This window comes from Tenrec ecaudatus, chromosome 4 (assembly GCF_050624435.1).
Source record: "Tenrec ecaudatus isolate mTenEca1 chromosome 4, mTenEca1.hap1, whole genome shotgun sequence".
NCBI classification, from domain to species: domain Eukaryota; kingdom Metazoa; phylum Chordata; class Mammalia; order Afrosoricida; family Tenrecidae; genus Tenrec; species Tenrec ecaudatus.
The window spans coordinates 10,217,296-10,230,666 of NC_134533.1; the positions used below are offsets into that span (position 1 = coordinate 10,217,296).

At 58.7% G+C, this 13,371-nt stretch overlaps 1 protein-coding gene across 1 annotated transcript in view; it reads left to right on the forward strand.

Annotated features, from left to right (window-relative positions):
• Window positions 1-11,280, forward strand: part of LOC142445591 (solute carrier family 22 member 6-like) — a 46,465-nt gene extending 35,185 nt beyond the window's left edge. Inside the window, exons 11-13 of the mRNA XM_075547549.1 lie at window positions 9,363-9,472; window positions 9,906-9,998; window positions 11,218-11,280. Of these exons, the coding sequence (XP_075403664.1) occupies window positions 9,363-9,472; window positions 9,906-9,998; window positions 11,218-11,280 (266 nt within the window). The remainder of the gene's footprint in view (window positions 1-9,362; window positions 9,473-9,905; window positions 9,999-11,217) is intronic.
• Window positions 11,281-13,371: the final 2,091 nt, after the last annotated feature.

Below are 13,371 nucleotides of genomic sequence, written 5' to 3' on the forward strand. Positions count from 1 at the left end.
TGCTTCTGAGAGCACGTTCCCGTTGAAAAGTACTGCTAGGTTCTTGCCAAAAAGAAACCCTAATCCGTTTCCCACTTTACTATGGAACCTGTATTTCTGATCATTAACACCCACTGATGTTCTATGAGTTGTGTGCAGAACGGCGGCATGGGGCTTATTAACCACCTGCGATATGCGGATGACACAACCTTGCTTGCTGAAAGCGAGGAGGGCTTGAAGCCCTTGCTGATGAAGAGCGAGTGAATGACAATATGGGTTACAACTCAACGGAAAGAAAACCAAAATCCTCACCACTGGGCCAGATTGCCTTGCTTGAATCCACCGTCCACGCTCATGGGAGCCGCAGGTAAGAGAGAAGATGCTTTGCATTAGGTACATCTGCTGCACAAGCCCTCTTTAAAGGGCTGAAATGCGAGGCTGTGACTTTGAGGGCTTAGGTGTACCTGACCAGAGTCCATGGTGTTTTATTCGCTTCGTATGCATGATGCATGCTTAGCCAATCATCAGAGAATCTGGGTTATATGAAGAAGAATGCAGCATCAGGATTGGAGGAAAGCTTGTTAATGACCTGAGATATGCAAATAATACAACCTACCTTGCTGACAGTGAATTGAAGCCCTTGCGGATGAAGATCAAGGACTGCAGCCTTCAGTGTGGATTACAACTCAATGTGAAGAAACCCCAAATCCTGACATCTGGACTGATAGGTAACATCGTGATCAATGGAGAAAAGGTTGAACTTGTCAAAGCAGCAGTCGAGAGATCAAAAGACGTATTCCATTAGGTAAACCGGCTGCACAAGACCTCCTTAGAATGCTGAAAACTAAAGATGTTTCTTTGAAGACTGAGGTGAGCCTGACCCAAAGGATAGTGTGTTCAGTGGCCTCGTCTGCACGTGAAAGTTGGACATTGAATAAGGAAGATTGCCGAATGAATGCATTTGCATCTGTGGTGCTGGAGACGAAGGTTGGACGTGCCATGGACCGCTACAAGGACACACAGGTCTATCTTGGCGGAAGTGGGGCCAGAATGCATCTTAGAGGCAAGTGCGGCAGACTTCATCTTGCACACTTTGGACATGTCAGGAGAGACGGGTCGAGTCCCTGAAGAATGACATCATGCAAAGGGCAGGGACAGCGAAGAAAAGGCAGCCCTCAAGGAGACGGATGGACACGGTGGCTGCATCAAGGGGCTCAGGCACAGGAGCAACTGTGAGGCTGGCGCAGGACCAAGCAGTGCCCGTTCTGTGGTGGGCAGGGTCGTTAGCAGTCGGAAGCGAGTTGATGGCGCTTACCAACAACAGCAGCAATGTGCCCGTTGGGCATTGAAGAAGGAAGACCTTTGATTATAGTGCTCACAAAGAATGCTGAAAAACATGCTCTGGACTGCCAGAGAGCTAACAGCACCATCTTAGCTGTTACAAGTACAGTCTGAATGCTCCTTGGAGGCAAGGATGGCAAGACTTCATCTCCTGTACTTTGGACATGTTATCGGTCCCTGGAGAAGGACATCATGCTTAGTAATAGAAGCAGCCCAAAAGAGGGAGCCCCTGGACAGACGGGTGGGCACAGTGGCTGCAACAGAGAGCTCAAACATGAAGACTATCGTGGGGGTGACGGGGGGCCGTAGGGTCGCTGTAAGTCAAAACTGACACAACGGCACCTCACAGCAACATCCTGCGAAGGATCCCTGGCGGTGCTGTGGAAGAGGCGTTGGGCGGTGGTTTCTCTCCAGGAGAAAGATGAGGCCCCTTGCCTCTCGGAGCCACACCTCACCCTCACCCAGAGCTGAGCACACTGGGCATGTTCTCCTTTCCATGCCCTCCGATGCCAGCTTCTAGCAAACCCCCAATGTGCTCCCAGAGAAAGGCAGCTTTGCCTGGCAGGCTCTGCCCCCTCCAGAACATCCAGCCACTGAGTTCAAGCCCGAACACCGATTTCATGGCAGTGGGGTCTGCGCTTCACATTCTGCAAAATAGACTTTGGGGAATGCTGGGCCAGTCTGATCTCCGGTTTTACTTCCTGGAAACCTTGGAAAGGGGGAAGGACAGTGCCCCAAGTCACACAGCCGGGAAATGAAGGGCTGCCCCGTCTCCCAAGAGCATCAGAGCTGGAAGAGTCTTTGGAGCCTCCAGTCCAGGCGTCTTCAAGCTACGTTTCTTCTCCTTCATTTCCTGTTCTCGGGAAGTCCATGGCCTCTGGTCTGTCCGGATACCTTTTCTTCATTGTCACCGTCTCTCCTGCCCGCTAGCTCAGAAGTACTGTGGTTTCTGGGCTTGTCTCCTTCCCAGGGTCCAGCCTGTTCCTTTAGGCTGATGCAGCATTACCAAACCTGGGGGAGTCGACCATGCTATGGTCTGACTGCACTGTGTGGTTGTGGAATCCCTTGACCACCGGCTGAAAACCAGAGGAGCACACGAGACACAGTGGCTCAAGAGCTCAGCTGCTAACCAAAACGTTGGTGGTTCGAACCTTCCGGGAGAAAGATGTAGCATCTACCCGCTGCCGTGATTACCGTCTTGGAAACCCAATGGGACCATGAGACACTAGCCGATAGGGCCATTATGAGTCAGAACCAAGTCAATTGCCGCAGCTTGAGCTGGAAACTCTAGAGACCTCGCCCTTCCACACCCATCCCCTCATTCCACCCCCAGTGCAGGATGAGGGCGCAGAGGGTCCTTAAGATGAGAACTAGAGCTCGGGTGGGTGGGCTCTCATTCATGTCCTTTCCCTTCCCCCGCCCTCGGTGCTTCTCAGAGGCACCCTGACCTATTGGTAGTGGTGGGCATGCTGGGCAGGTGCTGCAGAAGGAGGCTCACACACCTCAGGACAAGATTCACTGGAAATGGGAGACAGCTAAGGGGGCCGCTCAGGCCTGCCTCCTTCCTTCCAGAATCCGGTGGCCAGGCCCAGCCTGGCTCCCCACCCTCCTGCTCACAATCCCAGAATTTCCTGCTGGGAGATGTGCGTTCAGGATTAGACTTCTTTCCTCAAAGCCCAGTGCTGAGCTGTAGCTCAGCCCCTCCCCTGTCCAAGCCGCGCTTCCTCTTGAGGGTGGCAAGAAGTGCAAGCAAAGCTGGCCCCTTGCCTCCCAGAGCCACACCTCGTCCTCACCCAGAGTTGAGCCTACTGGGCATGGTCTCCTTACCATGCTCTCAGAACGCCAGCTTCTAGCAACACCCCACCCCCTCCCAATGTGCCACAGAGAAAGGCAGCTCTGGCCGGCAGGCCCTGCCCCCTCCAGAATGTCCAGAGTTGAGCTCAGGCCCTAACTCGATTGTGGCCCATTAATCACAGTGAGAGCAGACCTCAGAGTAAACAGGCGGCCTCCCCGTCCTCGTTCTCATCAAACCCTGCCTCTCCCTTCGTCCTGCAGGACCAGGGCTGCCAGGAGGCACTAAGGGGGTGAGGGAAGGCGGCATAAGGCCAAGGCCCCCCAGGACCAGGCAAACAGCTGATTGCCCCCCCCCAGACTAGGTGACTGGGGAAGGGCAGGTGGTATGGATACTCTGACATTTGGGTGGACCTTTCGGACAGAGTCCAGGGCAATGCTTGAGAGTCCACTGGCCTGGCTCTGCTACCTTCTGACTATGTGACCTTGGACGGGTTACTAAACCTCTCCGGGCCTCTGCTTCTGCGTTGATAACGTCATCTTTTGGGTTGTTCTTTAAGTTGACGTGAAGCGGATTCCAACGCATGGGGAATGTATGTGCTACTCCCTGCCATTGAGTTGATGCTGACTCATAGTGACCCACTAGGACAGGGCAGAACTGCCTGTGTGGAGTTCCGAGACAGTCACTCTTTAGAGGAGTAGAAAGCCACATCTTCCTCCCACGGAGTGACTGGTGGTGTCCAGCTGCTGGCCTTGTAGTTAGTAGCCCAACTGGTGGCCACGGCTCCACCGTGGCTCCCTGTGTGTCCCAGAACAGTTTAGATGTGTGCGCCGCAGAGTTCTCTTGGCTGTGCTCTTTGCTCAGTGGATCACCAGGCCTTTCTTCCGAGGGGCTTGTTACCGGGCGGGCTCCAACCATCAACCTTATAGTCTGTGAACCCACCAACCACTGCCAGGGAGGCAATTTCGACTCATAGCGAGTCCCATATAAAATACCTAGGCTGTAAATCTTTACAAGAGCAGAAGGCCTCGGCTGCTGATCCTGAGGTTGGCAGCCTAACACCTAACCCACCACACCACGAGGGCTCCTTTCAGTAAGCGGCTGCAACCTCCAGGTCAGGTTATCACGATGCTTCAGCGAGGTCAATCATGTGAAACACTAAAAGCAACAGAGCTGGCATGGGCACGATGCTATGTTCTCTGCTAAATAACTAGGGCTACGAACAATAAGGGCAAAAGACGACAGACTGATAAAGAGCCTGGTTGGGAGTTGGGTTGCTAACCTTAAGGTGAGCTATTCCAAACCACCAGCTTTAGAAAAGAAGAGGCTTTTTTTCTAAGCCCTCTGAAGAGTTAGAGTTAGAGCCTGGGAAACCCAAAGGCGCAGTTCTACCCTGTCCTCCAGGGGCGCTATGAGTCGCAATGCCCTGGAGTCAGATTTCAAAATAGAGACAGAATGGAGGACTAGTGGTTTAGCAATCCTTCCCACCTTTTACATGCCGCTCAGGGTTCTCAGTTAGTTAGGCTACACTGTGAAGGGGGGGGGGGCGCAGGTGAGCTCTGCACACCTCACTGAGCCTCAGTAGATTGTGTAGGCGGAGGACGGCAGGGGGGGAGGATGGGGGGAGAAAACTGGGCACTTGGCGGGAGCCCCCAAGCCCAGGCACAGACCTCCCTTATGATAGGGGGTGGCACTAGAGCCTCGTAAGGCGGTGGGCACAGAGGCCTCAGACGAGGAGCCCAAGCTCTTAGCCAGCTCAGGGAGAGTCTGGAGGGGAGGTGGGTGGGTGATGGAGGGTCTTAGGCTCCACCCTTCCCGCGTGTCGCCAGTCCTCTCCAGCGCCAGCCTGTGCAGGTTCACTCTCCACCTCCGTGGTGACCTGAGAACTAGGAGCGCAAGCCCAGTGGGATCATGTAAAGGAGAACGCGGGAGGACAGCAAAAGTCTTCGGGTGGGGAACAGGGGACCCCAAAGATCGATCGTACCTCTGCAATAGAATACGCCTCTGGGTGCGGGGCGCCACGCGGACCCCTGAGCAGGCAGGCAACCAGGGGAGCGGTCAGCATGGAGCACGCGGGGCCCAGTGGGCGCTTCTGGCTGGTGGCAGGGGAGACCACGCCTAGCCAGCGCCCGATAAAGCTGCCCCTGCTTCCATCCCAGGCATGTGGCCACCATGCGCCCCACTAGTAGGCGGCTGTTAGGGGGCTGAACTCGAGATCTGCCCTCATAGGCGGGTCCAAAGAACACTTAGGTACACTGAAGTGCAACACAGCTCCTTCTCAGGCCCAGTTGGAGGGAGAGGCCAGGCCTCTGCCAGGACGGCTTGACCCACATCCTCTGCACCCTACCTGGTATGCGCGCCCTCTGCACTCAGCACAGGCCGCGCGCTGCTCCAAGGCCCAGAGCCAGGCAAACCAGGTGACTTGGGAGCTGACCTCGAAGCTTCGGTCAGTGGAAAGAAGGCATGACAGAGCGTTGCGCTGCCTGGCCATCCTTCTCCGCCACCCTCACCAGGCGCAGAGAGGGGCAGCACACGGGTGTGTGGAGGGGGATTAAGTCTAGACGTCCTCAATGCCTCTATCAGCCTCAAGAAAAAAAAAAGAGAAAAAAAAAACCTGCTCTATCCCCAGACGCTACCTGCCTGGTGGCCACTTCACGCCCCGCCTTGGACCAGCAGCCTCCAGTGGGGGGCAGGGGCGACTCGTGGGGTGAGCACTAGCTCCGTCTTGAACTTGAGCTTCTCCCCAGAGGCCTGGGAACAAGGAGTTCTGGAGTCCGCCGAGTCCCCGCAGGGTCGACTGGGCGCTCAGAATGGGGTGAGTTAGAGTGAGGTGGCTGCCACCCCAAAAAGGCACCCTTGCGGACCCGCCGCACCTCTGCGTCGAAGTCGCCTCCAAGTCCTGGGAAAATCACCCTGGGCCCCACCCCACCCTTACTCACTGCTCCCCACCCCGCCCCTACTCAGACCGAGGAAGCAGCTGGATGTAAGGGTGCAAACCGAGCGCACTCGCTTGCCTTCCAGACCCGCCCCCGCCCCCGCCAGCCCGCAGTCTCAACCTGGATACTTGAAAATCGCTGTCCCAGAAATCTCTGCTGTCCCTGGAACTGCAGCCTAACACCCCACTCGGTCCCCGCCCCAATATACCGACCCGGTGGCCCCGGGTCACGAGGCCCCACGGAGGCGCGCGGCGCGCGTGAATCTGCCCACCTGCGAAATGGGCAGAGGAGGAACGGCCCTCCTCACTTTGTGGTGAGACGTCAAAGAGTTAATGCACGCCCAGCGAGCGCTCAGCGGCGCCTGGCCTGTGGTGTGTGTTCAATCCGCGTTATAAATAACAACGACGACGGCGCTTTCGCTTTTAGCTCGTCTCCGGGGGGCCGACGGCAGTCGAGGCTGCAGAAGGCCGACTGCACCTGCAGACAACCTCGTCCCAGGCGGCCTGGCATCACCAGCAGGACGCCAGGGAGGGCCGCTCGCCCGCCCGCGCAGGGCACTTCTGCAGGGCAGATAGGGAATTGGGCTCACCCCCGGGGCCGCTCCTCGGCTCCCCGGTGGTTAGAGACGGGCCTGGCCGGCAGGGCGACCTCGCGTCCCCTCGGTGGCCCGGAGGAATAAGGGCTCCCTGAAGCGATCCACCCCCAAAGCAGCCCGTGGAGGTCCAGCCCCAGGCTCCCGCGCCTGCTCCGGGGTGGGGAGGTGGGGAGCGGGCAGAGCCGGGTCGGCCGTGGAGGGCGGGCGGCAGGGTGGGGAGGAGTGGGGGGCTGGACCCCACGTGCGCCTCCTGCAGCCGCTTCGCTAAGCCCTTTGTCGCGAGCAGCCGCGTTCGTGCCGCACTCGGCGGCTTAAAATAAAGACAATGTTCCCAGCCTCCCTGCGGCTAAATCGGGCGCGGGTGCGGGGGTGGCGAGCGAGCCGGGCGGGAGCGCTCTCCCGGTCCTCCCTCCCCTCTCCCCTCCGGCCTCAGTTTCCCCCATCTGGAAAGGAGACCTTGCCAAGTCTGGGAGTCGGGGGCTGGGGGGGATGGAAGTGAGAGCAAGCCTGCCAAGGCGTGGAGGGAGGGTCGTCGCCTTGCCTGGGGACTTGAGGAAGTCGCTTGGGACAGTGGGGGGGGCGCTGGAGAGGAGGCAGGGGAAGCTGGACGCCCTCCTCTCCCGCCCACAAAATAAGTGTTTTTATTTCTGAGGGGACGTGTGCAGAGGCGGTGGGAGAGGAGAGAAGAGGGGACCGAGGAGATGGGGCGGGAGGGGGGGCAAGAAGGGAGCCTGAATCAGACTCGGAAATGGATGTCGAATGTGGAGGCCTAACGCCCCCACCCTCAGCCACGTGTACGCGCACAAGTGCACACAGCCCAGCCGCGCGCGCGCCCAGCTGAAGCCGCAAACCGGGACAGCCCGGCAGGGGGCAGCGCGAGGCCGAGCCAGCGGACGGACAAGGCCCGCAGGGACCCGACCCTGGCGGAGCCGCTCAGGTTCTTCTGCAAGTTCAAGGGTCCCCCCACCCCCCACCCCCCTTCAGAAGGGAGGAGATGACTGCTAGTTCAAGTCCCAGCTGGCTCTGAGAAGCCGCGATGCCCCCACATGGACCTGCCACGTGTGCCCAAGATTGGCTCTGGGTGGCTGCCGGCCAAGCCCCGGGCACTCTGGTTTCTGCTCTGCCTGGCTCCATGGGCAACTGGGCTCTGGGGTGAGGAAGCCCCAGGTCACCCTCAGGCAAAAGCAGTGGGGGTGGGGGGATTGCTGGAGGGGGGAAGGGACACTGGAGGAGGGGAGGGGCCGGCAGTCCCAGACTGCAGAACCCCCGGCTTTGCTCCAAAAGTCCGACTTGGGCCCCCTGCTCAGTTTGCTCATCTCTGTAATGGGAATAACGTCCCAATATTCCCTTCCCTCCCAGTAGGACATAGGCTGCAGTCCCGGTTGCCTCTCTCCCCTGTGGTCAGCTCTGCAGGAGGTCTCTGGGGGGGAGAGTAGGCCAGTACCCAGGTCTCTATGGCAAAGGGCGCCCCAGGGGTTCTATCTCTGGGGAAACGCAACACCAAATCAGAAATCCAAACCAGTGGGAGAGGGGGGGGCAGTGCTGGCCTGAGGGAGGTGGGGAGGAAGGGCAGGTGCGTCACTTCCCAGGTACACACCTGTGAGCCCTGAGTGGGAGTCGGGAGACAGAGTTTGACAAGCTGGGAGGAGAGCTGTCTGTCTGCCTGTCTGTCTGTCTCCCAAGTGGAAGCTGGGGGTGGAGCAGGCAGGGTGGCAGAGGCTGCCTCCCTTCTCAGAATTAGCAAGTCCCACAGTTGGGCAATACTTAGACACCTACCCAATACAGAAGCACGTGTACACACACGTCCTGGACCCAGACCGATGGGACCACCCCTGCTGTGACACAGGCTGGGGGGAGGGGGGGACAGTGCACCCAGGGTCCCGAGTGCGCCCACACACACACATACAAGACACTCAGGGCAGGGAGCTGGCCCATGGCCCCCCAACCACCAAACCCCTGCAAACCAAACCCCACGGCTCCCCTCACACCAGACCAGGAGCTCACTGCCCAGCCCTCAGGCATGTCCCACTCTGCGTCCTGGCCAGCACGCCAGCCCTCTGGGTCTGTTCCAGCTTAGAGCCTATCACGTGAGGCCCAATGTGTCATTTCCAAACAGAAGAAATCCAGCTCCTTCGCAGCGCAGCGGGGAGGAAGAGCAGGGAGTGTGGCTGGGTGGGTGGGTGGGAGCGTGGGCATGTGCAGGGGAAGGGCGTGTTCGAGGGAAGCAGGCATGTGAATTCGGACCATGTGTGTTGGGGCATGGTGCCTGGGGCTGGGGGGTTTGGGAGGGAGGGGGCTAGGGGAAACAGTGTGCCTTTGTCAGGGTGTGTGTGTGTGTATGCGCGCGTGCCCGCGAGAGTGAGCAAGCTCGAGCCGCCGCATATGTGTGTGTGTGCAGTGGGTGTGGGTGTTTGTCTCCCAGTATCCGCTTTCTCCCCTGTCCTGGACTTTCAGCCTTCCTGGGTTCGCCTTCCTCCTGTCCTGCCCCCTCCCTCTCAGGCCTCAAATTGGGCGCCCTGGTGGAGGAGGGGGGGGACACGGTCCAGGACCCGGTCCAACCCCAGACACCCGCCTGAGGCTTCCCTCCTGCTCCCCCGCCCTTCCTCTGCTGCCTTTTTTCCCTCCCTCTCCTTCCCTTCCTCCCTCTCCCCCCCCCCCAAGGCTGGCGTGCCAGGGGGTGGGACATGCCAATCACTGGCTGTGCCTCTCCTGCTGCCAGCACAGGGCGCAGCTACCCCCGGGAACCAGGTGTTTGGGTCCCTGGAGACGCAGCCGGCCCCCAGGGAGGCAGTGGAGCTGAGGACCCCAACAGACCCTCTCCAGGCCCATGTGAGTAGATTTGGAAGGACTGGGGAGCGGCTCGCTGGGGTGGGGGCTGGGCAGGGGCCAAGATTAGGAGGAAATGGGGGTGGACCCCAGAAGGAGGAGGGGGGCTAGGAAGGGGGTCCCTAGGTCAAGGGGACTCTGTGCCATTGGATATTGGTGGCTCCAACGCCCACTCTCCTGGCTTGGCATGGATACAGCTGATGCTTTTTCTGGGGCTCAACTGGCAGAGGAGCTGGAGACCCCCTTCGGAGTATAAACCTGGAGCACAGGAGGGCGTTAGGCTGCCACGAACAGCAGGCAGAGCCCCCATCACCCCAGAGAGCAGGGTGGGAGGGGCAGGGAGCCAGCAGGCAGCCCTGGCCACCAGCATCCTGTGGGAGGTTGAGTTTTCTTCATTGGGGAGCCAGCCCCAGATCCACCTCCTCTCCTCCCTCAGGGCACGCTGAATCCCACCACCCCCAGCGACCTCCGGCACCCACAGGATGGACTGAACCAGGCTGCTGGCCAGACGGACACGCCGGATGCCAAGGTGGGTGTCGGGCCGGGAGCCAGCAGGAGCCCAGGCCAACAGCCCTAGGGCTCTCCGGGGACAAACGGGCACATGGGTGGCCACGCCAGCCAGGGAATGTGGCCCTGACGTGTGCAGGGAGTAAAGGAAGCTCTCCAGTGAATCTCAGGCTTCCATGGGGTGGGTCTGGGTCCTGTATCCGGCTGCCCACCCTGTGGCCCCTGATGGATGCCCACAATATGGGGATGGGCTGGGGGCCAGGTATACTGACTGACTCTTGCAGCGGGGCCAGTTTGTGGGATGGCACTTGGGGAGGATGCCGTCAGCATCCACAGGCTCATTGCTACAAGCGCCGCTTAGGAATTAATGGTGTCAGAGGAGAGGGTTCACCTCTTCCCACAGAGCACACCTGCTGCTCCACCCCACTGACCCAGGGCCACCTGTTCACCTGGCCAGGAGGAGCCAGGCTGCCTGCTGCAGCCAGACAGTCTCTGTCCCTAAGTAATCTGCTGGTCACTGAGCTGTCAGATGCGTCCTCTGTCCCTGCCCCCTGACCTCAGCCACTAGGCAGGTCACCATCCACCAGAGGACAGATCTATCACCACCCCTGCTGAGATGAAAGGACAGGGAGGGTTCAGAGAGATGAGTCTGCAGAAGGCCAGAGGTTTAGCTTCCCAGCTGGGGGCTAAAGGTCTGAAAAGCGGAGATCAGAAGGGCCAAGGGGGCACCTGGGGCATCGAGAAGGAGCGAGACAGAGGTCTGACCAGAGCTGGAAAGAGCTCCCCATTGTACAGATGGGGAGACTGAGGCTGGGGAAGAGAGAGGGACCTGCTCATGGCCTCAGAAGGGCTTGGACCCCCGTGAGTCTCGGCGCCTTTCAGAACAGGATGGTGGGGGAGGGGTTGGGGGAGGCAGGAGAGGTGGGTGAATCCGGCTGGGTTTCTGCTCTGCTGTGGTGCCATGGTGATGCGGAGCAGGGTGGGGGAGGGAAGAGAGAGGAGAGAGGAAATGGGGTGGGGAGTGTGAGGAGCCAAGAGCAGGGGGGCAGGCAGAGTGGAAGGTGAGCGGGCGAGCACCCTGATGCCACCCTGGCGGGATCTAGGCTGAGGTGGGCACTACTAGGCTCTGGCCTGGCCAGAAGTCTGAAGACTGCAGCCAGCAAAGGTGCTTCAACAGTTAGCTGTTTTGACAGGGGTTCTGGGGCTGCCGCTCCTGCTCTGTGAGCTGTGCATCCCCACAGCCAGCACTGAACGGAAGGACGGCTGCCGCCCTCCCCAAAGCCAGTGGGCCTGCCGACTGCTGAGCCTCAAAATGTGGTGCGTCGTATCTGTGCACCGCCTTATCCCGAAGGCCAGGTAGCAGCCCTGGGAGTTTCTTTCGTGCACCTTGAATAGGTGAAAGTACACCCCTGGGGTAAGACCCCAGCAGCTAAAGGCTGATGTTGAAGACTTGGCCAGGGGAGGTCTTTTGGTCTCAGTACTGCAAATGGAAAGTCTCAGGTGTCCCAGCACACCTTCATCTCCAGGATATTGGAGCTGGATTCAGCCAGTTTCCGGACCCCAAGACACCACATGGCTACACTCCTCCCTGTAGACTCTCTTTCCCAACACCATCTCATCCTCCGCCTCCCCTTTTCCACTCTTTGGCCAAAGGTAGGGTTCTAGAAACACAAGGGGCAAATCGCTCTCCCCTGGACTCCCTTCATTGTCCCCAGAGGCTCACTCCCCTCCTGCTTGCTCTGCCAGCCAGATCCCCAGCCCCTGGGGATTGGTCCAAGGCGCTGTCAGTCAACAGTCTGGCCTGCTGCCCTGGAGACACTGACCTCATTCCTTAACCCTTTGAGCCCAGACTGACTTTTTCCTCTCCCCCCAGGGAGGCAGGGTCTCTGTAGTCCAGGTTAGAGAGGGACACCTGACCCTCACCTGTCTTCCCGCTTGCTCTCTCCAGGCAGGGACAGAAGTCTGGCAAGGGAGGAGACACAGGATTAGAGGGAGCAGAGGAGCTTGACCCTTGCTGGTCCTGGCTCACAGGTCCCTCTGCATCGCCCCCTCCTCACCCCCAGACCTGAGGTCCAGCAGAAGGACCCAAGTAGACCTTCAGCTCTTTATTCCACAGTTTTTTCCTGAGCAATGACTAGGTGCCAAGCACTGGCATGAAGCCCCAACCCTCTGTCCTCTTTCCCACAGCCCCGTCATTCCATATGACAGATAGATATCAGACATCACACACATACACACACACACACACACACACGCCATGTTCTAAAAGGAGACCTGATTTCTCCGTGTTACCTGGTTCACACTAGGGGTCGGCCAAGCTAGTCGAGGTAGACAAGGAGGCGAACAAACTCTACATCCCCACAGGGGAACTTGTGTGGAAGGTTTTGGTTTCTGGAGGCTGGTCTCCGGAAGTGGGCTACCCAAGTCCAAGGGTCCCCTTGCACCACTGGGGAGCTGCCCCTCTCGGAGCCTTAGTTGGCCCTTTTCCAAAGAGGGGTGGATAATAATAGAACCGCCCTCACCAGGAATTGTCATGGGTCAATTCAATTACGTATGTAAGTGTGGAGGGCCATGTCTGCCATGTGGTGAGCAGGCAATGCATCGCGGTTGCTAGGCTGCCTGGGAGGGAGCCTTAATAAAGACTCCCAGCAGCCTTCATCCGGACGGACGCCACAGCCCTGGGTGGAAAAGCACTTCCCGATTCCTAGCCACCTTCCTGTACCCCAGACACAGCACCCTCAGGAGCCCCAGCCAAGCCCCCTCCCCCCTGCAACCGTTTCCTGTTCTCAGCAAGGCTCCTGCACTCATTCCAGGAGTTCACCCCCCCCCCCCCACCAGAAGGCAACCAACAGAGACAGGGACAGGGACTTGTCCAAAGCCACACAGCAAAACAATAGTGAAGACCAAATGCGAACCCATGCAGAGGCAGGGCCCAAGATGGCCTTGGGGAATCTCCCTTCATGCCATACCCCCTGGGTGTTTTCTGGACTTCAAAGTTCCTCTGCAGATGCAGTTTTAAACACACACACACACACACACACACACACACACCTCCTTAACCACAGACAGCCCTGTTGGAGTAGTAGTTATGCGTTGAGCTGCTAACACAAGGTCAGCGGTTCGAAACCACCAGTTGCTCCCCAGGAGAAAGACGGCACCTTCTACTCCCGTCAAGAATTAGTCTCAGAAACCCACCGAGGCAGCTCCACTCGCTCTGTAGGAGTCGGCATCGATTGGATGGCAGTGAGTTTGGGTTTGCTTGGTTGTACTCTCAGCCCAGGGCTCATCTCCCCAGGGGAATCGGCCTCAACCTGAGTAAGCTGCACTCGCCACCCCCTTGTTTTAAACCATCAGCCACAACCTCAAATAAGCAGAGGACTGTCCCCATCAAGAGT